The sequence below is a fragment of the Aptenodytes patagonicus genome, chromosome 2 (assembly GCF_965638725.1).
Source record: "Aptenodytes patagonicus chromosome 2, bAptPat1.pri.cur, whole genome shotgun sequence".
NCBI classification, from domain to species: Eukaryota; Metazoa; Chordata; class Aves; order Sphenisciformes; family Spheniscidae; genus Aptenodytes; species Aptenodytes patagonicus.
In genome coordinates, this window is record NC_134950.1 from 162325777 (window position 1) to 162349130 (window position 23354).

General features: G+C 37.8%; 1 protein-coding gene across 2 annotated transcripts in view; it reads left to right on the forward strand.

The window, feature by feature from the left end:
• Window positions 1-18479, forward strand: part of LMBR1 (limb development membrane protein 1) — a 74651-nt gene extending 56172 nt beyond the window's left edge. For both annotated transcript variants that reach the window (XM_076331920.1, XM_076331921.1), the window contains 8 exons: window positions 3510-3590; window positions 4643-4719; window positions 4967-5044; window positions 5935-6008; window positions 6258-6348; window positions 7846-7912; window positions 12231-12392; window positions 15072-18479. In XM_076331920.1, coding sequence (XP_076188035.1) covers window positions 3510-3590; window positions 4643-4719; window positions 4967-5044; window positions 5935-6008; window positions 6258-6348; window positions 7846-7912; window positions 12231-12392; window positions 15072-15154 — 713 coding nt within the window. In that variant the 3' untranslated portion in view covers window positions 15155-18479. The remainder of the gene's footprint in view (window positions 1-3509; window positions 3591-4642; window positions 4720-4966; window positions 5045-5934; window positions 6009-6257; window positions 6349-7845; window positions 7913-12230; window positions 12393-15071) is intronic.
• The last annotated feature ends 4875 nt before the right edge of the window (window positions 18480-23354 follow it).

Consider the following 23354-nt stretch of genomic DNA (forward strand, 5'->3'; position numbering starts at 1 on the left):
TCAGAGGATGAAAAGAGTTTAGCTGTGTGAGCTGGTGCCCTTCTTGATTCATATAGATGTAACTGTTGCGGCGGTGATGCAATTGATAGAGCATTCTGTAAAGCTCTTCGTATTTGAAAATAAATCTAACTGTGAAACTGCATATCTTCTTTGCGGAAACTAATTTTCTTCCTTCTCAGATGTCTACAGTGTATAACTGAAAATCAGAGGAGGAGGGAGGGGAAAGTTTGATCGTGTTATCTAGCCTAGTATTTTTATCTATTGAAGAGATACTGGGCTTTGGGAAAATGTTTGTTTCCAGTGTATTATATTTCAGTACCCACATCACTCCTACAGTCGAAGAATAAAGCTGGGACTTTTTTATATTAAAAGAAAAAAGTTGCCTTCAGCTATTAGTTTTCCTGAATCCAAAGAGACGGGTGGGGTAGGATCAAAAATACTTACTTGATCAAAGTTATTGGCTCTGAAGGTATCCTTACATAGGTAAGAAAGATGAAAGGTGTTGTTTTTATTGCACGCTAGTAACAGTGTAATTTTGAACTAATTGGTGTTGAACTGCCAATCACCTAGGGGGAATGCAAATAGATACTCTTACAATTTCCTTTGAGGTACTGAAATCTTATGTCGGGGCTGGAAGAAAAACAGAATAATACCGTTAAATTGACCTTAAATGAGCTGCTTTGTGGCTTTCTTGGAGAATCCCTTCTAACTTTTCATTGCTAGTCCAAACAAGTCTCGTCTACCAATTTGATTTATTGGCTAGACAGCGCTGACATTGAACTTTGTGCGTGTTTGAAACAAAGCTAATGTTATAGAGCTTTTAAGAATTTAGCTGCATCCTTTTCAAATACTCTTTTGACTGATCTGAAACTTTGCCTTCCCCTCTCGTAAAATATCCTTTTGTATAGCAACCTGTTGTTTGCTACTATTTTTAAGGAGGAACTACAACAGCACTTAAATATGATTCAGAATTTCTACTGAAGTGCCTCTTAGGTACCTAATGTGATCACGCTGACTTTGTTGGAAAGACTCCCATGAATATCAGTGTGTTGAGCTCTGGATTTCTATATTGAGGGGAGGAAACAACATATATCTTGAATAAAGCTTTTCCTCAGAGACCCCTAAATCAGTTATGGAGAAGAAGAAAATGTCAGATGCTAACTTGAGTTTTCTTACTTTTTCAACTGCTTCCATTAAAGTTCTTGAGACTTTTTCCACTGAGCTCTGTAGCTATCCTTTTTTCTCAACTCATAGTAATTAGTCATTCCATAAAACGTTTTAGACTTTTTCAGAGGGAATGCATCAGCACAAAAGCTTATTTTTATAATGATAATGAGATTTGTGGTTTGTTTTTTTTTTTTCCAAAAAAACCCCTTTTTCTAAACCCCCCCATATTATGATTACTTATTTAAAAAACACTGAGAAATTAAACTGACATTCATATTGCAGGTACTTCAAGTCAATAGAAGTTGCTACAAAACAGCATTTGTAGGTCTTACTGCTTAGTCCAGGGATTTGAGATACTTTTATATTTGAAGCCACTGTAAATATTACCACATACACATTATATCACTGATATCAAAGATAAATATTTAGCCATAGCACAGAGGTTATGTGTTATATGCAAAAATGTGTGTGAAAGAAGCAGGTAATTAAACATTCAAAAATTAATTTTTGAAGCAGTTGGATGCCTCATTGATAATTTGACTGCATTGAACAAATCGGTATTAATACTCTGAAATAAAAAGAGTAAAAGTTAAAAAAAAAAAAAAAAAAAAAAAAGTCCAGGAAATTCACTTGTATATCTTGGTTTTCAGGTAGGACCTCACTGTGCTGGAATATGGAGAATGTGGGGGCTGGATGGGATGAGAAATTTACCTTCTTATCTTATACTGAGATTGCTGGATGGATGAGCAGACAACAGAAAATAAAGAAATAATGAGACTGGACTATAAAGTAGTGTTAGTGTACCAGCAACCTAAGTGCTATTTAGTTTTTTTAGGCAAATGATCAAGATATGAGATAAAAGCCTGGACAAGACTATTAATCTCATAGAAATTTATTAGAGAGTGTTTAAAAAAAAAGTATCTGGAGCATGGTGCTATTACAGGTTAGCCCGCAATCAAAGGTGAGGCTGAGGGTAGGGGATGGCCAACAGGTGAAGGGTGTCAATGTAAATCAGGAAAGAAGATAACAGAAAGGACTTAGGGTTTATTAAGACCCTGAACTGTCACTGCCACAGAGTGTTTCTGCAGAGTGAGACTGGCCTGGAATAGACAGGGATAATATGAGCCCTCTTAACTTATTTTCGGCTGAGGTTATTCAGAAATAAAAGAGATGAAAGTGGGGCAAAGATGAGTGGAGAGTGTTTCTAACTCATCCCGGGAAGAATATTTCCGGTTTGTGATTGCAAAGAGTAAAAGTTAAAGTGGAAATTATGGGATCAGAACTGAAATAGCAGATCTCTGGTCAGCATTTCAGAGCTGCATCGTTGCTCGAACACTGTGCAGTAGAGCAACTGGAATCAAGGAGAGAAACCACAGTGTGCTTGCACTGGAAAAGATGGGTGGTTGGAAGAGAATGGGAGGTTGAAGAGAAAAAGAATGGAGAGGGGAAATGGGCTGGGTCTCCTAGAGCCCGTGTAGGGGTAGGAGGAAGAGTTGCTGAGCAACTTTTAGACAGAAAATTAGCAAGGGAGAGAGGAATTAACATTATGGTTGTCAGTTTTCAGCTGGTGTAGAGGAGAGAGCTTGAGGAGAGAGTTGCACAACACTGACATGCACATGCTGTAAACTGTAAAAAGGAAAGTGAAAGAATATGGTCTCATGGGTGGTTGCGAGGAAGATCTGATTGTGGTTGTCAGAGGGAGCTCTGCGGCATAGAGAGACCGACCAAGTCAGGCAAACTGATACGAGCAGAAGATATGTCAACAAGCAGGTCAGCAGTATGGAAACTGAGTTTGCGGAGTAAAAAGGACTGCGGAAAGGAAGGGAGGAGCAGAAGCTGAAACTGGAGGTTTGGCCACCAGCTTACTTATTTTGGAGGCAAAGGTCCACTTTGTTTTAAGTTGCTAAATAATAATGCCCTTGAAGGGCATCCAGAGATTCTTTACATCTTGATATACGAATCATATAGAAATACAAGAATGAGGCATTTGAGACATCCTATGTCAGGCTGCCACACCATAACTGGTTTTTGGACCTGTGTGACAGTTCTGCAGTAGCTGTTCTCTTAGTTCTTGCAGCAGCTGGTCAACAGAATAGGCAGGGATCACAGAAGGTCACACTGTGAAACCTCTGATGTGTTGAACTCTTCTGCTTAGACAGAATCAGAGGGTTCTTGACTAAGCCTCTGCTTTTTGAAAAGTAGTTGAAGAGTCTCAAAGAAACGCTGCAGTTTAAAGTCACAAGTGTTAATGTGATGCTTCCTAAATCTGAATTGTCACAGTGTGTCTTACAGTACTATAGTTAGTCTCATCCAAAAGAAAATACTGCCTTCTGTTTTGAAAGGTGTATCTTCCACGGTGGAATACCAGACGGTAGAGTTGGAACAGGAGCTTGAAAAAGTGAAAAGCAAGAAAACGAATCTAGGTAATGAACTTTTTTCTGCTGTTCCATGTGGATTGTAGTTTAATAAATGACCTTAAGACGTTGTTTAGCTTGTAGCAGTCATTTGATTGATTCCAGTTTGTTCTTAACCAAATTTGTGCATTTGCAGTCCTTTCAAATTGTCATCGTTTCTACAAATACAGTACACGGAACCATTGCGCCCCTCTAACAAACAAATTTAAGTAGGGAGTCTGATTTGGATCTTATTTTTAACATAATTTTAGAGAAATTGTAACACTCTCGACTTCCTTGCATTGAAGCTCAATAGCATGGTCTTTTCATATATAATGATATGCTTATGATTATTTGGGATAATCCAAGACCTTACTTTCCTCTACGTTTTTGAATTATTTCTATAAAAGTCAAATTGTGTTTAAGAACAGTAAAATAATTCTTAGCAGGTTTGTGTCTTTTAAAACTGAAAAGTGATACTTCTGGTAATGGCAGCCACTCAACAGGAACCTCCTTCCTTACTCAAAGGCTTGCAGGATTTTGCATTTATCAGTGTGTTATATGCAAAACTAAGACTGTGGTAAGAAAAAGTTGTTGGGTTTTCTTTTTAGACATACTAGTGATGTCCAGTGAGGTAGTCTTGTCTTTCTTGCCTTATATAAGAGGAAAATACTGTTTAGATATTTGAAATTCCCTTCTGTCCCTTTGGGTTGTACTAAAATATACGTACATATGCTCATGTAAAGAGCATATTTTTAAATTCAGTATATTTTAAACTTTGCAGAACAGCTGTATGCCAGGGGAAAAAATGTTATGGTGAAGCATGCCTATAAACAAGAAAGAAAAATCTGCTTCTCTCTGTCTCCCCAGCGTTTCTCTAAAGAGGCTTCGTATTTTTGGCATTGCTTTGTGTACAGCTCTTCAGGGTGGATATTTTTATGAAACTGGTTGGTGTCGGTTCAAGATAAGATTACTTTTGTTACCTATAGTTATAACAAGCTTATAGATAGCTGAATGATTTTCACTTGTTTTATTCTAAGGTGATCTACGGTATTAAGCTTCTGTTTTTCTCTTCTGAACAGAACGGCGGAAAAAAGCTTCTGCTTGGGAAAGGAATTTAGTCTATCCAGCTGTTATGATATTGCTACTGATTGAGACGGTAAGAATTTTTACTCTTTTTTTTTTTTCCTTCTTTTTCCCCAACAAAAAGTATGAAGAATTGTTTGGTCATTTGGGGGAATAGTTTTAAAATTTTTGAGTGATGTATGTTTAAGGAATGAACTTGATATTCTTTTCTTGACCACTTTAAAAGAACTTAACATTATGAAATCTGGTGAGGATAAATGTATACATTTTTAAAATGTGGAATACTTTTAAATAACAAGACTGTTTCTACTTCTTTATAGTCCATCTCAGTCCTCTTAGTTGCTCTCAACATTCTTTACCTCTTGGTTGATGAGACTGCAATGCCAAAGGGATCAGGGGTAAAGTAAATTTCTCTTACGATTTTTTTATAACTTTAGTAAAGCTTTGGAACCCTTACAAAAGTGCAAGTGAGAACTTCTGCTTTAATAACATTGAAACTAATGAGCCTCAACCTTGACTTCACTTCTAGGTTTCATAAAACATTTATTACATGTCATGTTATAGTGAGTTCTTAATAAAACTAGTCCAGAATCTTTATGAAGATTCAGGGATTCAGTAAAGTAAATCAGTGATCTGGAGTTTGCATTTTACTCACATCTCCTACTTTTATACGGACTAGAAATGTTCCATTTAAGAAACTATGTTAAAAACCAATATGAAAAGCCTGTCTTGGTTTGTGTTCCTCTTAGAAAACATGACATTTTTTTCCTCCTTTATTATAAAAATACTTCAAGGAAGTAAAGAACAGCACATTGAGTAGTAGCATCTTTAATCATGAGGGTTTTTTTATTAACTTGGTAATGCTTTCCCCTGTGTATAGCTGTATATGAGCTTGCAGAGCTATAAAAGGTTGTGTGTTGTGGTGATGGCCACTCTGCCTGTGGTATTGCGAACAACTACAAGTGTCGTCTTTTGAGACCTCTTATTTTAGTTTCCAAAGTAATGGAGTACGTCTAAAATGCAGCATGGTGGGTAGATGCAGCATGCCTAAAATGTGAATCATTATACCTTCTGTTTTAGTAATACATTTCACTCAAGTTTGAAAGCTAGCTGATGCAATTGCATAGGATGGGAGACTTGTAGGTTAGAACATCAGAATGCCCCTTAAATACTGAATTGGGAAAAGGCTGTATTTCATGTAAGACGTTAGTTTTTTTGGTCCTCGTAGAAGTTTATGAACAGTTGCATGTATCTTATTAAATTATGCGAAGTATTTTTCTCCTTGTAGGGGCCTGGAATAGGAAATGCCTCCCTATCCACCTTTGGTTTTGTGGGAGCAGCACTTGAAATCATTTTGATTTTGTATCCTTTCTTTAAGAATTCTGTCTGTTAACAAGTATTCTGTCTAGTTTTCTGGGACACTGGTAATTTACTAAGACGCTTGCCTGGAAAGAAGAAAGAGATAGGCCAGTTCTTCTCAAGCACTCGAAGTGTGTTTTTTTTTTTTTTTTTTTTTTTTTTTTCCTTGGTTCTTAAGACTTTTAGGAGACTGCTGAGAACTTGAGTGAATCTTGCATTCCTTGGAGGTTCCTTTTTCCTTGATTCTCACAGCTATCTTATGGTATCCTCTGTCGTCGGCTTCTACAGTCTTCGTTTTTTTGAAAATTTCACTCCCAGGAAGGATGACACAACTATGACAAAGGTAAGGTAAAGTCTGTGATGGTGTTGGCCCCCTCCTCTCTTTCTTGCCACCCAAGACAAACTGGCTCTTTTAGTTAGTAATTGCCCTGAATGGCTCATTTGCAGTGATCAGTATTTGTTTGTAAGCTGCGTAAACACAAACTGGAAGATTTTCAAAATGCTGAATGAGTGGGAAAAAGGATGTGCTCTGTTTAGTTTGGATGGCATCCATTCACTTGTAAAAAGCTGGGAATAGCAGAGCTTGTTAACTAGCTATAGAAAAGCTAGTGAAAGAACTTTTTTCAAAGGAAACGTATTGCTAATGAGTAACTTTGATTGTGCTAACTGTACTTCAGGGAGCTTGTTTGAAATCTGAAGAACTTGGTTGCTAGAAGTAATACAGACAAAGTAATTCAAATTTGAATAATTAAACTAAGACTGAGGAGGTCTATTCAGCAACATTTTGCAGTCTGAGGCTAATTTGACTTTCTACAATTTAGCACTGGCTTCAGAATAACAAATGCTGTTACCTAATGCGGAGGAACATGCCTAGGATTTTGGCAAAATATTCCCACAGCTGACAAGGGGAGGCAATCAGTAACCAAGGAACAAATGTTGAATTTAATTATTTTTCAATGTGTTTCATTGTTTGTTTGTGTGTTTTTTTTTTTTAAAGTAATGGATAAATACATTTTTACCATAAATTGTTGGAAGTGAGAAAGTAGGTAAAAACACAGAATGGTTACAGTAGATAGGTAGTAGGGAGTTGGAATGTTCTTAATGTTTTCTATTGGTTGTTTACAGTACACCAGGAATAGTGTAGAAGTAAATAGTGAGTGCACAAATGTCTACCTACTTTCAAGAAGTTTTCTGTTTTTTTTTTTTTCTTTTGGATTCTGATAGAATTAGAACTGAAGAAAGTGATCCCTTGTGAGAGAAAGTTTCAATTACTCTTTAAAGAGGCTTCACAAAAACTAGAGTAAAATCTAACAGCTGTGAATTTTTTCGTACTATTTAAAGTAGTCAACAGGCATTCAATTGAAAGGAAGCTCTTTGTTGTAATTTTTTAAATAATGCTAATCCTGCAAGCAGTTACATACAAAGCTTAAGCTGATGTATCAGTCGTCTATTCTAAGCCCATGGAATGGTTCTTTTATTAAAAGTTTGCAGGAATTAAGTAAACCGGTGACGCTTTGCAACATGGTAGTTTTGAATTATTTTGAATCTAAGTGCGCATAACACTTTGATTAAAAGCAAATGATTACATATTTGATTTTTCTTTTAACTTGTCTCTTGGATCATCTTCATCTTGTGTAACACCATATGGAGGAGTGTGACAAAAGTAAGCCAGACTAACAATATGTTATTGTAAATTGCTTTAGGTTCAGTTCGAAGAATGTAATTTTTAGGAATTCTTCTTTTTCATCTTGACCGCTGTTTTTCTTTTTTTTTTTTTTCTTTCTTTCCCCCTTCAGCAATCCCATTTATCATTTAAATGCTGTTTGTTGTTTTCAAACAGATCATTGGAAACTGTGTCTCAATCTTGGTGCTGAGCTCTGCCTTGCCAGTGATGTCAAGAACACTGGGTAAGTGAAATGGAAGTATAAAACATTGTAATAAAGGATGTTTAATTGAGTTAAAAAAAAAAAAAGGAAAAAAGAACAGCCTGTAGCTGTACCTTTCGTGGTATGTATTTAATTTGCCATTGCTTTCAATAGAAAGAGCATGTATGTGTGGTCGCCTTTTCTATACCAACATGAGCTGTTGAGCATACATTCTAAAAAAAGATGCTAAGTGTTTTCTAGAGAATACATTCTTTTAAAAAGGCAGGTCAGATTTTAAACTTATTAAAACAGGAGATGGTGAGAAGGTTAGGTATGGAGACTGCTTGTTTAGGGCAGTATAAAATAGTTTCATGTTCACTGTGAAATTACAGTGCTCGGTTTTTGTGGGAAAAAAAAAACATTTGGGGATTTCAGGCATAAAACTTGAAATAACGTTGAGTGCAAATGTCTTTTTAAAAACAGTTAATGAATCTTCATTTATTAAGTTTATCAGCAATCATACCAGGCTACTTTCATTTTCCCTAAAATAATCTGCTTGCATTCTTTGTTACTTCAGTTTTCAAATATAAAAATTTGGAATCCAGCATAGTAGAACTGAAGAAGTTCTGATTTTATTGTTAAGAACTGGTAGTAGCATTTGAAGTGGAAAAACTATTTTAACCAGTTGGAAAGACAAGATGTTTTGTATCTTCACTTTGTTTAACTACGTCATCTTCAACTTGGATTCTTGAAGTTAGATTGCAAGGCTATTACATATGTAAGTAGTGCAGAATACTTGCAGCTACTGTGAATTTCATTGGGAACATTAAACAGAACAAAACAAAAATCTTCACCTCGGGCTGTATGAGTCTTAAGTACAGGCTTAGGAGTTTAAGCTCAGGCCCACAGACCAGTAATGTGTACCCCATAGTTCTGTAGATTATTTTCTTTTCAACCAGAATACTGTCAAATCGAGTAGTTAATATTTTCTGCTAAGCTATACTGTATATTTTCATTCTGTGTATACCTACAGATGATGAGTTTTATTAGATTTACTAGATCATTTCTATAGCAAACAAAAAACCCTGTATTACATATTGGAGGGTTGAATCTTAAAATACACATTCTAGAGCTCATGTTTTAAAAATCTAGTAAAAACTTCACAAAAATGCAAAAGAATAATTCAAGTATTTAAAGTAGTGCAGTTTTAGAATATAGCCAGTACGATAAAGATCTAAGTAAAACAGTTCTAGCACTTGCAGCGAGATGTTATGCTGAAAAACTAGTGTTTTAGAATAGAATTTTAACATTAGTATTGTGTCCACTAAATTACTGCATTCATCATTTGTTTAAAAAAAAAGAATTATTATTAATGATCTAGGAGATTAACAGTTGATAATAAACGAGTTCTGTGGAAGTAAGTATACGTGCTGGGTGCATTGTTGTCTCATAAGAAACAGATTAATGGTAAAACTCACTTAAAAAAAAAGACTAACAAATGAAATTCCTGAATAGTTTGCCATAGAGATAAATAAAAGCAGAAAAAAGATGGAACAATTAACACACAGCTAACAAACGCACAGTCACAGCTGTCCAAACAGGATTAATAGAGTGTATTAGAGTACAGTGAGTCATGTGGTGCTTTGCAAAAATATCAACATGTGTTGCACTACATGCTGCCGCCCTGTGGCACTGAATAGATGAAAAGAAATAAATGTTAAGCAGATTCATAGTCTTCTCACTTTATTAAAAAAGTGAGTTTCTAGACTATACAGGAGAGACTAGACTTTATCGTTATGGGAAAGGTAAAAAAGCAAAAGTTATCTAATACGTGTACTGACCTTTTTCAAGTTTTAAAAATGGAAATAAGAGACTTTTTTACATGTTTCATAGCATTCTCATTAGATATGTAGGTGATGGATGTCTCTAATCTGTTATTCTTTTAGAACTCCAGGAAAGTTTTTACTAAAATAAGTTATTTTACTAAAATAAGTTAACTAATTTTTTCCAGAACTCTTCAGCCTTTTAGTTATCCTTCTTCAGAAATGTTTCCTACCGACACCATATTGCTAACCGCTGAGAAACAAATTGGGGACAGGGCACTCAATAGTCAAGAATACAGAAACAATTGCAAACAAAATTGAATGTTCTAATATACAAAAGTTTTCCTAGAATTCTACTCTTGAGTATTATGGCTCAAGTAAATAGTGATTTGCAACTTATTTGTATGTGCAGTCTAAAAACATAGTATTTATTTGTTTTTAACCGGAATAATTCTTTAATAGTTTATTTGGTAAATTGTCACCAACTTTCTTGGACATATATTTATGTCCACTGGAGATGCAGCTTTCTGTTCAGTTACTGAGTAGTTTTTCAAACTGCAGTCTTGAGGAATTTTTTTCTCTGTGGGCTGAGTAGATACTTCTTCTGTAAGAAAGTCATCAAAAGCTTTTTAACCGTTTTCTCCCACAATTTTACAAAATGATACTGTGTCAGATCTTTTCTGATGAGCAGTGACTTTTTTTTATTTGTAACAGGAAAATGAGTGTAATTTATGGACAATATTTTTCCCACCTACTCTAACAGAAGTGTCAGGCTTCATTCTTGTTTGTCCTTATAACGCCTGCTCTATTGCTAGCTATTCTTCTGAACCTCTTTGTGTTAAGAGTATTATTTCTTTTCCAGGGAACTCTTTACCCAGTGCTCTACCTGTTTCGTTTCTTTTCCTTTAAACATCTGGAAGCCTATATGTTCAAACCTGACTTTCTCAATTTTCCTGTCGCTCTACAGTCTGACTGAAACACTCTGCTGCTTTGAAAATGTTAAGGGCACTGTTTGCCTTCAAGTGCAAAAGCAACTCTGTGTTTATTGTCCTTCATCTGTTCACCGGTTAATTCAGTCAGCCAATTTCTTCTTCTTGTGCTAAGACCTTCTGTGCTTTTTTGACATTTCTCCCTGCCTCTCTTGCTATTTTGATCACCTTCAGTGATTTTTTTTTTTTTCTTTATCCTTTGAAATGTCTCCTTATTTTCATTTTCTTCATTTTGGCATGTTTTCCTTAGATACCAAATTTGATTCCCATATTTTTTGTTTAAATGACTGATGCTGAGTACAAGAAGCGTGTGTATCTTTTAACATTGTGATAGCTGGCTGTAAGTCTTGGGTATCAAGGTACGATGAGATTTGTAAGTGCCAGTTTTACCCTTGAAAGGAAGGTAACTGACCTTTAATTCTGTCTCTCTTCATTTATTAACACTGTTGAAGTCATAGTTCTTAAAAGCCGCCAAATCCTTTCAAAATAAGATGATAGAAAACTCGCTTTCAGGAACTTCAGAGCCAGGGTTATTTTCTGATTGCCTAGTTTTCTGCTGCTGTTTTAGTTCTGGGGCGAGGTAAGCTTCCTTTGCACTGCGGGTCTCAACTGTGAGAGTGCACATCGCTATGACATCATCTGTGCCAAAAGTTTTTTGGGAATATAACGGCTCATCAATCCTAGACAACTGTTACCTGGGTATCATCTCAATATCCTGCCCTTTATTCAGTGCAGTACTCGACGTACACCTGGCAAAGGCACAACCTGTGGTTCTTTCTCTTCTGCCTTCTGGGATGGACCCTGTCGCCTGTAGACACTTCCATGTTTCAGAGAAATTGTGCTCCCTTAGCTTTAGTGATTGACTAGCCTTTGATCAGCACAAAGCCCAAGTGTCAGTGTTATGAGGTCCACGGTGAAGAAGACCTGTCAGCACTATCTTTCAGCCAAACTCTTTTCCTTCTGTGCAAATGCTCTGTGGCTACAGTGGTGGGTAGATCGAGGAGAAAACAGCAGTTGGAAAGATGTCTTTAAACTTTGGTTTCAAAAGCAGTGGCTCTGAAAAAAACACTTGCAAAGGCTTAGTGTTTACTTGTAGGATGTTGTGCCTCTCGTGGACAGGCTTTTTGCTACCTGTATTTTTTAATAAGAAAGCCCACGGTGCATTTCATCCTTTTCTGGAACAGATAAAGATTTTGTAGAAACTGATATTTCAGTTTTCATACTAACGCTGATTTTTTCCTAGTTATATTTATTGACGTTATAAAAGCAGAATTCTTCTAGAATAGACAATTTACTTCAACTCAGATTATTCAAACGTTTTACTAGGAATCTTAAGAAACATTTTGATAAGTGTCTTAGTTTTATAGTGGTCAATGAAGTGGAAAATGACCTTGAGAACATTGTCTTGTGTGTTTAACCATGTGTTTCGTAGCGTGTTGTCTGAAGGAATTTTGCTTCCATGTGTAAAAAGTAATAGAATGAAATTTTTGTGTTTCTTAAAAGATGTAATCAAGATTTTGACGTAAATCTTAAATGCAATTTTAACAGGAATCACCAGATTTGATCTGCTTGGAGACTTCGGAAGGTTTAACTGGCTGGGAAACTTCTATATTGTATTATCTTACAACTTGCTCTTTGCTATCATGACAACATTATGTCTGGTCAGAAAGTTCACTTCCGCTGTGCGAGAAGAGCTCCTGAAGGCATTAGGTAATAGAGCACTGAATTCAGTTTGTACTTGAATGTTTCCTTTCTCCAGCATTGATGCCTTGATGTGCTACTGTCAAAGTTCTGTTACAACTCACAGGAAGCATTTTTTTGGTGGAAGTTTCTGTAAGTTAAGGTGAGAATGCATAGCTTTTGTGTTATTTTTTGGAGTCGAGAGCTAAGGTACAATGTTGATCATGGCGATACGTCTGTGTACTTCTTGATCCGCAGTTAGATTTTCACCCTTCAGAGAGCACAGAAACATTCTCATTGCTACTGAGCAATTACTCCAAAATAAAACTTCAACTTGTGTGTGGGTTGGCTTTTTTCTTTTTTGTTTAAAGCAACTTACTAGTTCCCTAAAAATAGTTTAGTGGAAGTCTTAGCTGCTTTGTTGTGATGCTTTTTTTTGAGCACTACATGTGCAGAAAATCTTTGTACAGAATATACAGAATCTTAGAAACTGGCTGAGTGGAACCTGTACTTGAGATAACCAAAATTTTGGTCAAATTGTGCATTCATGTTTCTTGGCCATAGAAGAAAGGCTTGAAACATATTTGATACTAAGAGGATAAAATGTACATAATTAGCAATTGTGTTGTTACTACCTCTTATCTTTACTAATTGATGAGGCTCCTGCCTCTTTAGAGCCCTAGAGTAGTATTTACTTAAATTGAGAGGACTGATGGTGAAACTTCAGTGTTTGTTTATAACTGCAGATTCAGTTTGCAGTGTACTAAAAGGTACTTACATTAGTTTTCACTGATTACTGCTTTCCAGAGTTGTGACCCTGGTAAACAAAATCCAAGCACTTCCTAGAGAGTACCTCTGCTGGTGGCAATTAAGTTAAAATCAGACCTAAATAGGGAAGTATGAAATGACTGAGAGTGTAGGATTAAAACAAGCCATTCTGTGATTTTTTGATGCTAAGTTTTGAAGCTCCAGGGGAACAGATTAGTGGGCCAGGGGTGTGTAAATCTGTCCATTGATTTTTTTTTTTTTTTTAATGCTAAAAATATTTTCAGAGAAGTTCCACTGTTGATTGAGACAGATACATGATGCGAGTATGGGGTATTTGACATTATCCCCCAGCTCTTAGTTAAGGTCATTTTATGAGAAGACCTTGATTCATCTCTTTCAGTTGACTTGCATAATCCTATTTTTTGTGCAACTGTATTAACTGTAAAGGGATTACTTTGTATAATGTAATGGCTGTTGCAGAGCTCTGAAGGAAATAAATTAACATCAGTCAGCATGGGCTTATAGCCACAGGTCTGGTAAAACTTTAAAGTTTCCGTCTGAAAGCAAATGGTGTAAAAGATTTATCTTGAAAATTCATGGCACTTTACTGTATTAAACATACAGTGTTTAATAAAACGTGTGTTGAAAGCAGATTAACAAACTTCAAAATGCAGGCGTAGCAGGATAATGGTCATTGGATGGCATCATTCTAGAGGATTTTTTAGGGATTTTTTTGGCCTCTTGCTCTCACATATTGTGTGATTTTGTGTAAATATTGTGATCAAAATGGAGAAGTAAAGTAAGAGGTTTGCATTTGACACAAGCGGGGAGTTATAAATCCTGAAGAGCACAGGTTCCTGGCACAAACTGGGTTTGCTTTCAACGCTGTGCATAACAAACAATGTCTGTTTAAAAACTGTCACATGGAATTCAAAGAATGAGAACCAAAATTCATGTGCTCATTTCTCCCCCATGCTGAAAACTGTGACACTGAGGACTAGAGGTTGGTGGAACATCATAGCTAATTAGCGGAAGGTAAATTCCTGCTGCAGGCCTGTGACGAAAAGAACTCGTGTCGTATTGGGACTTACAAATCATACAATAATGAGTAGATGTTGGGTTTTTAATAGTGCAGTCAATTTTCGAATACCAGTTATGCAAGAAATTTAACTTGGTACATCATGGCACTTCAGTAAAACGTTCGATATGGTCTACACTAAATGAATAAGAAGCTCTTTCCATTTTTGATCCTTAATTTTACAGACTTTGTAAGAGACCTCAGAGAGAAACTGTAGCAAGCAAGCAAGGAAGGACTGACATCATGCCTCTTGTGAATAAAATACGGTTAAACTTACCATCCTTCCCCACCTCTCCCCAAAAAAGAGTAGTTTAACTAGCCTGGGACAGGATGGGAGACTTTAATTAGCACTCATAGAGAACTATGCAATAAGAACAAATGGCTGGAAATGGAGATAAACAAATTAGTAATAACGTAGGCCTAAAAATATTATTAGACATATAAACAGTTTAGAGAGGTGATGTGGTCATCACCAATGATCTTAAGATCAGCAATGGATGCTTTGCGGAAAGATGCTATAGTTTAAAGGAAATATTTTAGGTAATTATTTTGGTCTTTGTAGGTTGACAGAGTAAAGGTTTGCAAGTCTTCCTCTGTTCTTTAACATCAAAGTCTATGATTTAAGCAATGTGAAGTTAGGCTTCTCTTGCTTCCGCACTTGTCCACTTTCTTCACTTAAAACGCAACTGAGGGAATTTCCCAGAAGTAATTCTTACCTGAGCTACAATGTCAATTCTGGTCTTCAGCAAATGCGAAGTCCGTAATCACAAAGTAGAATTTGGTTTGTATGTGTTCTTTTGAATAGCTGTATGCATGAAACATGGGAGAATCTCAGTTTTTCCTTACTGTGTAATGTTTTGCAGGATTAGATAAACTTCATCTGTCAAACAATCCAAGAGACTCGGAGACAAAGCCGTCTGCAAATGGGCATCAGAAAACACTGTGATTAACAATCACCTGCAATCAACAGAGCTGAAAACATCAACCTCATGGCATTCCTGTCATCTCATCAGCATTTTTATATTGATTTTATTTGTTGACAATTTGGGTCCAACCTTGTCTCATTTTTTGATGCTGTGTGCTTCTGAGGAAGTTAGGTATATCAGATTCTTCTCTTTCCAGTGAACTTTTGGTCTGCTTGTTTATTTCCCAGTAAGTTAATGCAGGAGGTGCCTTGAAGACTGGAAGCTGAAGAGAATAATGCATTCCTTTTTATTTGTTGACAGTCTCATATCTTTAGATATAAACCTGCTGCCATTTGAATGCACAGTACCTCCTGTGTTATATAGACGCAGCTATAAAGAATAACTTCGGGACTTGGTTAAAAAAAAAAAAAAGAAGAAGAAAAAAAGATACACTTGAAGCCCTATATGACCCTTACTGGAAATGTAAACTACCTGGAGTAGGTATCCTCGACAGTAGATAAACAGTTCCACTAAGAACGTGTTAAAAATGAAAGTAACTGGTAGAGATCACAGTTCCTTTCATGCTGGATACAGCAGGCTGTTCATAGTCTAATGTCACGAAGCTTTCTTGGAAGGCCAGCATTTTCAGCTTTCTGTTTTTAGCTATAAATGCCGGGTTGCTTTACTGGTAGTCAGACAATGTCTTATCAAATAGAGCGAAGTACAAGATGAAGATTAACTTAAGTGTTAAATCTGAGCCTAGTATGCTTTGTAAAAAGCTGTGTAGACCCCCAGTCACAGCTCTTACTGTTCTGTAAGCTATTGTGCCATGGAGGTCACTTACCCTACCAAGTATATCCCTGTAAAATTCTTTATGAACTACTGTGTATAAGCAGTACTTGTAATCAATGCAAGTAGCACAGGCCTAGGAGGCTGCAATTGCAGTTTTTTACAATCTTCTTTTAATTTGAAGTAAATTATTTCTCTGACTTTATACTACAGTTACCAGGATTTCTGTTCAGTGCCATAATCCAGTATCCTTCACTAGCCTGTTTTTTAATGTACACGTGAACATGTATATAGGCCTATATGTGTAGATATCGTAAATTAAATTCTAAGCTTATAGAGATGACATAGGTGGCTTGGTAAGTAAAACTTGTGTGTTCAATCTTGGTAGTTTGAATTTCTGCGGCGTTACAGTTTAACTGCTCAGAGGCCTTAGATTCAGGATGGCACCGGTGGGTGGTAACGTCCTTTTTCTTAGCATTACTCCAGCCTTAGGAATCCTTCAAGCAGTTTATAGTAAAGAAAAAAACCCACCAACCAAACCCCAAGTCAGTATTCAAAATCCAGTTGCACTTCTGTCCCGCTCTACCACAAGTAATCTTCAAACAGCTCGGAATGGGGACACCTTCAGTGTCTGCCCGTTATGTAGCAAGTCAGATAACGTTCCTGTTTATTTCCCATTTCTGTAAAACAAGTATGTCTGTCTGCAGTTTGAGGTCTTACACGTGATCAGGCGGTGACAACTAGCTCTGCAGTGTGGTTCCGAGATGAGATAAACCTTGTGTCAGAAACTTTTTGGCTGTTCTCCTGAGATGACTGCTCTGGGCTGTAGACCTTACTGCTCTGTGTGTGAGTGTGAGCTCCCCCCCGCCCCCCAGAGTGCTTCAAAAATCAAGCTCCAGTATACATGAGGATTTCTCAGGTTTATTTTGCGGCTGCCTTTTCTGACTTGAACTGGGGCATAATGTAAATATTGCTGTAGTAAATAAGATGCTAGAGTTACTTTTTTTTTTTGTGTATGATTAGTAAAAATTCAAGGCTTATTAAACTGACTATTGATGTGTTGTACCGAGTCTTGGAAGACAAAGTAAAATCGCTTGATTTCACTAAGGTTTACAAGCATCTTTTCTGTTGTTGGAGTTTAATGCTGACATTTTAGTGAGAAATCTTTATCCGAGTCGAAGTTCTGTAACCAAGAACAGGGAGCTGTAATTAAAAGTTGTTTTAAAATGTGTTTACATTTAAAATACTGGGAGATTTATTATTAGGGGTGTCATTCAGGTATTCTCAGAGCTTGTAGCCTTATGTGTTAGCATTATAGTTAAAAATAACTGAAATGTATCCACTTGTCCATGCAAGTGATTGTGTGACCAAAATCATCCTCGTGTCTTAATGGGGCTGGTGAATTGTGGTGTGTGAGGCTAGTTAGCTTTACTAAAATATTTCTATTACAACTTTAAGGCGGTTATTTAAATACACTCTGTGAAACTGAAGAAAGGAATTTAAGAAATAAATCTAGGGAGTGTGAACCAGCATAGGTCTTGCTCTTCACGCTTTTGGAGAGATGTTTGTCCTGGCATCAGTGACCCAAGAGCATAAAAAAAGATGGGCTTATAACGTGTGTGTGGTTTCTGAACGCGAGTTGGGCAATTATTTAAATCGAGCAGAGACAGTTCCTGCTGACAAGCACACAAGTTTCAGGCAAGACTTTAAAACTCTCTTTCAAAACAAATGTTACAGCCTTGCCTGTCCCCACCCCTTCTGCTGGATTCTGCAGTCAGAGGTGTATGGGTTAAGGCTGCGTTAGTGAAGATTTTACACTGAAATATGGAGGATGGTTAAGATGCTGCGTGGTTTCCAAGGTGGATGAGAAATTCAGAACTACCCTGTGCAACGACTGACAGTGTTTTGTTTTAAAAGCGGCTGTTTATATTGTGACACTGTCCACATTAAAATACGCCTTTGGCCTTGAAAATGACGTGCTTATGCAAAACTTCTTTACAGACGCAATGCTACAAATATAGTACGTGTAAGATACAGGTCGCTATATACTTTTCACAGAAGCGTATGGTCACTTAAATACAAGCAACTGGTAATTCATTAATGGATATTGACGATACATTCCTAGTATTTTGACTCATGTAGAGTCAGGTGGTCTATACCTTCAAGGTATATACAGCTGATCTTAGTAACATTAACATCTGCCTCACTTCTTATGAGGCAAAAAGCACATAAATGCTTCCATCTTCAACTAGATACCACACAAGACCAAAAAGTAGATGTAAACTAAGTGTTTTAAGTTAGCCGTTTCTTGGCTTTATTCTGTGTTGCTAGCACGATATTAAATGCAGTGGCAGAACTGTAATATTGTGGGATTTCTAGGCGTAAAGCACACATACTTATCAATTTAAGCTAAAAAATAATAGTATTGGTTACCATACCAGTAACAGTTTTTTGCATTCATAGGAAGCTTTGTTTACTGTCTGTAATGTGATGTTTATCTCTGGCCCTGTTCCTCTGATACCTTTTACCCTGTTGACTGTTTTAGTGTCATGGAAATTAAAGGATTTGACAAGCTGTTTTCCTTGTCTGGTTCCAAAGTACCACCCCGAGTACCGTGGAGGCACGGCCGTCGCTGTGCAGACGGGAGCTCGTGCAGCCGTGTGCTTAACGGGATGAACACGTGAGCGGGTGCCGTGGAGTGACACTGTCTCCAGTGTGTCACCAGGAGTGACGAGTGCGAAGGGGGCTGCAGCCCTCGTCTGTCCCACCAGGTCTCTCCTGCTCGCCCATGTGTCTCTGCGGCAGCTGATGCTGCTTCAGGTGCTCACGTGTGCCCACTGCTGTGCAGTAAAGACAAGATGGCCCTTTTTCTTAAAGAATTTACAGTCTAAATTAGAAAGGAATAAGGTAGAAACAAAGAGCAATTGGCTGCTTCATGCATGTGACTTTCCTTGACTTTTCTAAGAATGTTCTAGGCTGTTTTCCTTTCTCTGTCTTTTCCTCCTCTTCCAGAAGCGGAATGGGCTCATCTAACACTAGCTAACCTGCTAGTGTTAGTATTTTTTTTTTATGTTAGTGCTGGCTTGAGGAAATATTGCATACACTAACTTCCCTCCCCAACCCGGGTATTTCAGGAGCTGAAATACCAAATACAGGAAGATGGCTAAATCCTGTTGTTTTACATATACTCTGATTTTTAAAATAGCAGTTTTTTTCATCTAGGTAGTCATTTAATGCTAAGGCCTTGTTAATAACCTCTTTAAAAAGAAATGTGCTTAGTTTTGTTTAAAAAAGTGTTGATGTGAACTGTGAACCTTTAAATGCTTTAAGGAAGTAAGATTCCCTACCCGCTAGTGTTAGTATTTTTGTGTTATTTTAGTGCTGGCTTGAGGCAATGTTGCATACACTAACTTCCCTCCCCAACCCGGGTATTTCAGGAGCTGAAATCTTGAGCTCCTGAATATTGAATTTACTATTGGTAAACTGGCAAGTTATTTCAGTCGCGTTAACAACACTTGAACTTTACAAAAATGCTGCTTTTGAATTCATCCCATTCGCGGAGAGCAATCGAAGCCAACAGCTGTCGCCCAGATGGTGATAACCTCTGCCACTTTTTTCTACCTTGCCCGGTGCCCTTGCCACAGGCAGGCAGTCTCGGACACTGTCATAAGAAGTTGTGATGCGCCTTTTCTCTTCACGGTGTGAGGAGGCCAGCCCGTGGTTCGTCCGTCTGCCCCCCACAGTTCTAGTTGCTGAATTGGGTTACTTTTGATTGGGACTGCAGACTCTCGGGGTTTCCAGGCGTGTTCTTGAACTGTAGCTTTTCTCTTTCAGCTCTGCTTTGTTGGGACTAAGAGGTCATTCAGGATTTTCTGGTTGTATGTTTCTGTGCCGGCCATTCTGTGTTTGAATGGCTTCTTGCTGTCTCAAGAATGCTGCGTGGTTCCAACTAGAACAGTGTCCCCCCAGACCACATCCAGAGAGGATCTCCTACAAGTTTCACTTCAACAGTTAAAGCCTGACAATACCGGTCAGAATCTTAGGAAGGAGAACACATCTGGTGGGGAATTAACACTGAATGTGACTTCCAGAGTCCCCACTGTGCCCAGTAATTGGGGGGGGGGGGATGACATGGAGCTCACCTGTGCAGACAGTCTGTTTTCCATTCTTTTTCTAGTCGGTCTTTAAAATTCCATATTACTAAAAATATATTTAAAATCCTTAAATTCATGAAATTCAGGGGCTGATGAAACTTTTTTTCCTAAATCTGGCCTTAATTCTTGAAAACATCTAACATCTCGGCTTGCATTCTTTTTTCATGTTTTCAAGTCATTCACTATCTCATTCAGTGGCATCGATGTTAATAACAGGTCCTCTTCCTGATGTAGACAAAACGTGAAATAACAGAACAAGAAGGATCTACACAGATCTGATGTGTGGCCTGTAAGAATATATACCAGCAGGAAACTTAAATGGGGTGTTTTTTTTTTTTTAAACGTTTCGCAATGGAAGCACCTCAAACTCTCCTTTCAACAGGAAGAAACACCTGTATCATTAGTATATGAAAGTTAATTGTATGTTCTCCAAATACGCCAGTAATTCACTAACACTGAAAAGAACTTACTAAGTTCTTCTAAAAACCAGCTTTGTGTTTCACAGTGCAACAGTATCCTTGACTTTAAATTTATAGAAGCCTGTGAACTTGTGAAGATGGCTCTTATGTGGTAATAGAAAACCTGAGGATGCGTGCTTGGTCTGTATTAATTACCGTCTGTTTCTAAGTAACTTTTTCAGTTTCATTTATTGCTCACAGATTATTGTTTTTGTATACATAGCATTAAATGTTTTAACAAATAACAGAAGGTGACTCCAAACAGGCGAAGAGATCGTGTAAGAAATATCCTGTAAATGTTGATAATCCTGACGTATCTGAATCCAGGCTATTTAAAAGCTGTATCTGCATTGAGACCTCACGTAAACATAGACATCAGGAAATCCCAGTTCTTAAAGGCTTCAGGTATCCAACTATTCATTTGTACCCACATGAGCACTTGGGGAGGATACTGCTTCCAAATTGCTTCTAAACATTTGTATATTAACCTCAAGCGTTGCTGTTGCCCCCCCGCCCCGTGACATTAGGTTTTATGGTTGGCATCACTGGCTGAAGCGCCTTTCATGAGCAGTGCTTTATTTTGCATTCCCCATATTCACTGCTTCCATAGATACCAGCTGTGAAGTATCAGGGCACTTGCTTTGATTTTAATGTATCTCTTTTCCCACATAGGCTATACAGAGACATTCCCTAGTTAGAAATGTTCTTCTGTTATGAAAATGTTAATATTTATTCATTCATTTGTGCTTGAACTGTTTTTTACCACTAGATTCCGTTAAAACAATCCTGTCATTAGCGTGGGTCCTCTAACAAATTACCAAGAGCTCATGCAAGTGGAAATGGTTTAGTCACTGCATATATATGTGCTTTTAACTTTCAGTAGCGTGAGGCAACCGGCCCACTTCTCGGCGAGAGAGTAACGTGCTCGTGCAGCCGATTTGAGCCCGTGCCGATGGCAGTTACTCTGGAGTAGCTGACGAGTGGGACCGCTCTTCAGTTACCTTCCCTGTAATTCGTAGAGTGAGACTACAGCTCTGGCTGTGCCTTGCTGCCTTCCTCAGCTGGAGACCGGGGCGCGTCCTTCCGCTGTGTCGGCGGTGTGTAGCCCTTTCATGTTTTGATCAAAGTCAGACTTTGCATGGTGCCAGGGTAAGGCTCGTCATGTGTTTTCTGCACCTTTTGTATTTCGTGCGTATGAGCGTGCTTTGGACCTTCTCTCTCCATGTGAAATGGTCATTCAGAACAGCGGCATGGTGGCGGTACCTGTATTGTGAATATGATGGATGTGTTTAAATCCTTAAGGAAAGAATTAGCTGGTGGATGCTGTTTTTCCCCCTAACCCTAAATTTTCCCCGTCTGGGCCAAGATACTTAAATTCACAAAACCTGTGCGAGTAACTTTCTCCTCCCTGGCTTTATATGACAGAGCAAAGTTGAGCCATTTTCCATTTTTTTAAAGGTAGGTTTCAAAGTATTTGTAGCTAATTTGGCCTGTCTTCTATTGCTTTAAAAACAAATGGATAGAAAAAGAAGATACACTTGGCTCATGGATTTGAAACCTTAAAGTGTATGAAACACACACTTGTACACAAACCATATGGCTAGATTTCCTTTTACTGTCTTGTGGGGTTAGGAACCCAACCCCGCGTTACCTAAATAGAAAACGCACATCGCTCTTGTCTTCACAAAGCTTTGTCCCTAAAATTCTCACTGAGGAGACTGAATATTCTCGGCGTGCTGCTGGCCATCTCGTCACACGGGATCAGCTTCACGTGGACTTGGGAGACGCGACCATAAAAATCCAGTTCGGAACTAGCGTTTCTATGGATGTTGCTACTGCGGGTGCTGTAACGACGGCAGCAGACCTCTTCTGTCGTGCACTTTCAGGTTTTTCACTGCAGTGTTACCGGTTAAGATTTCAGTTTCCAAAACAAAATTACGCACAATCCTAACGGCGTGTGAGGCTGGGAGATGTTGAGGGGACTCGGCGGTCCCCTCTTGGTCCGATTTGTGCTGAAGGCTTTGTAAACTCTGCAGTCTTGAGCAACTGATGTTTCTTTCACGTGGATGTATCTTGGGCCAAGGTAGAATAGCTGAAAAATTATGCTTTGAGTGTTACTTTAATCAGAACAATTTTCTGCGTACATGCCTTCTCCCCACCAAACCCTTCCTGGTTTATTTTTAGGTCATCCAGAAATACATTTTAGAATGTTCTCAGTTGTGGGTACTTTGCTGTGTTACAAAACTAAATGAAAGTACTTGCCGCCTTAGCCAGGCTGATTTTTTTTTTTTGTGAAAAGCAGCGGTAATGTGTTTTTGCCTTTGTTTGAAATGTTACACTGAATGTTTTGTAGGAAGGTGGTTTTTTTTTTACTGTATTTTCAATAAAGTTAAAGTGTGATTCATAGTGGAGATTTGCTTTTTTTTTTAAATTTTATTTTAGGCAATGAAAAAAAAAAATCTCTGTGGCATTCTAAATTATCCTGTCAGTAGCTGGTGTGAATAGTTGCAGTTCTCTCTCTTCTTCCTTCCTCCCCCCAGTTTAACAAGCTTTTGAGATTCTCAGATGGTCAGGTTTTTAAAATACATGATGTCTGGTATGTGATGGAGATTCCTGTAGGTTCGGAGGCATTGCAGCCCTGTGTCTGAGGCGCACAATTAATTTGAACCCTCAACTTCAGGCAAGTGGGGTTTGCTCATAGAAGAGTGTGCTGGTTACGTATGTATGAGTCATTTTCAATAGCTTAATAGTTTGACTGAAGGGCAATTTTTATATATTTAAAAACCTGACCACCGTGTTTCCTAAACTGTTTGAAACGTGAACAGCTTCAGACTTTCCTT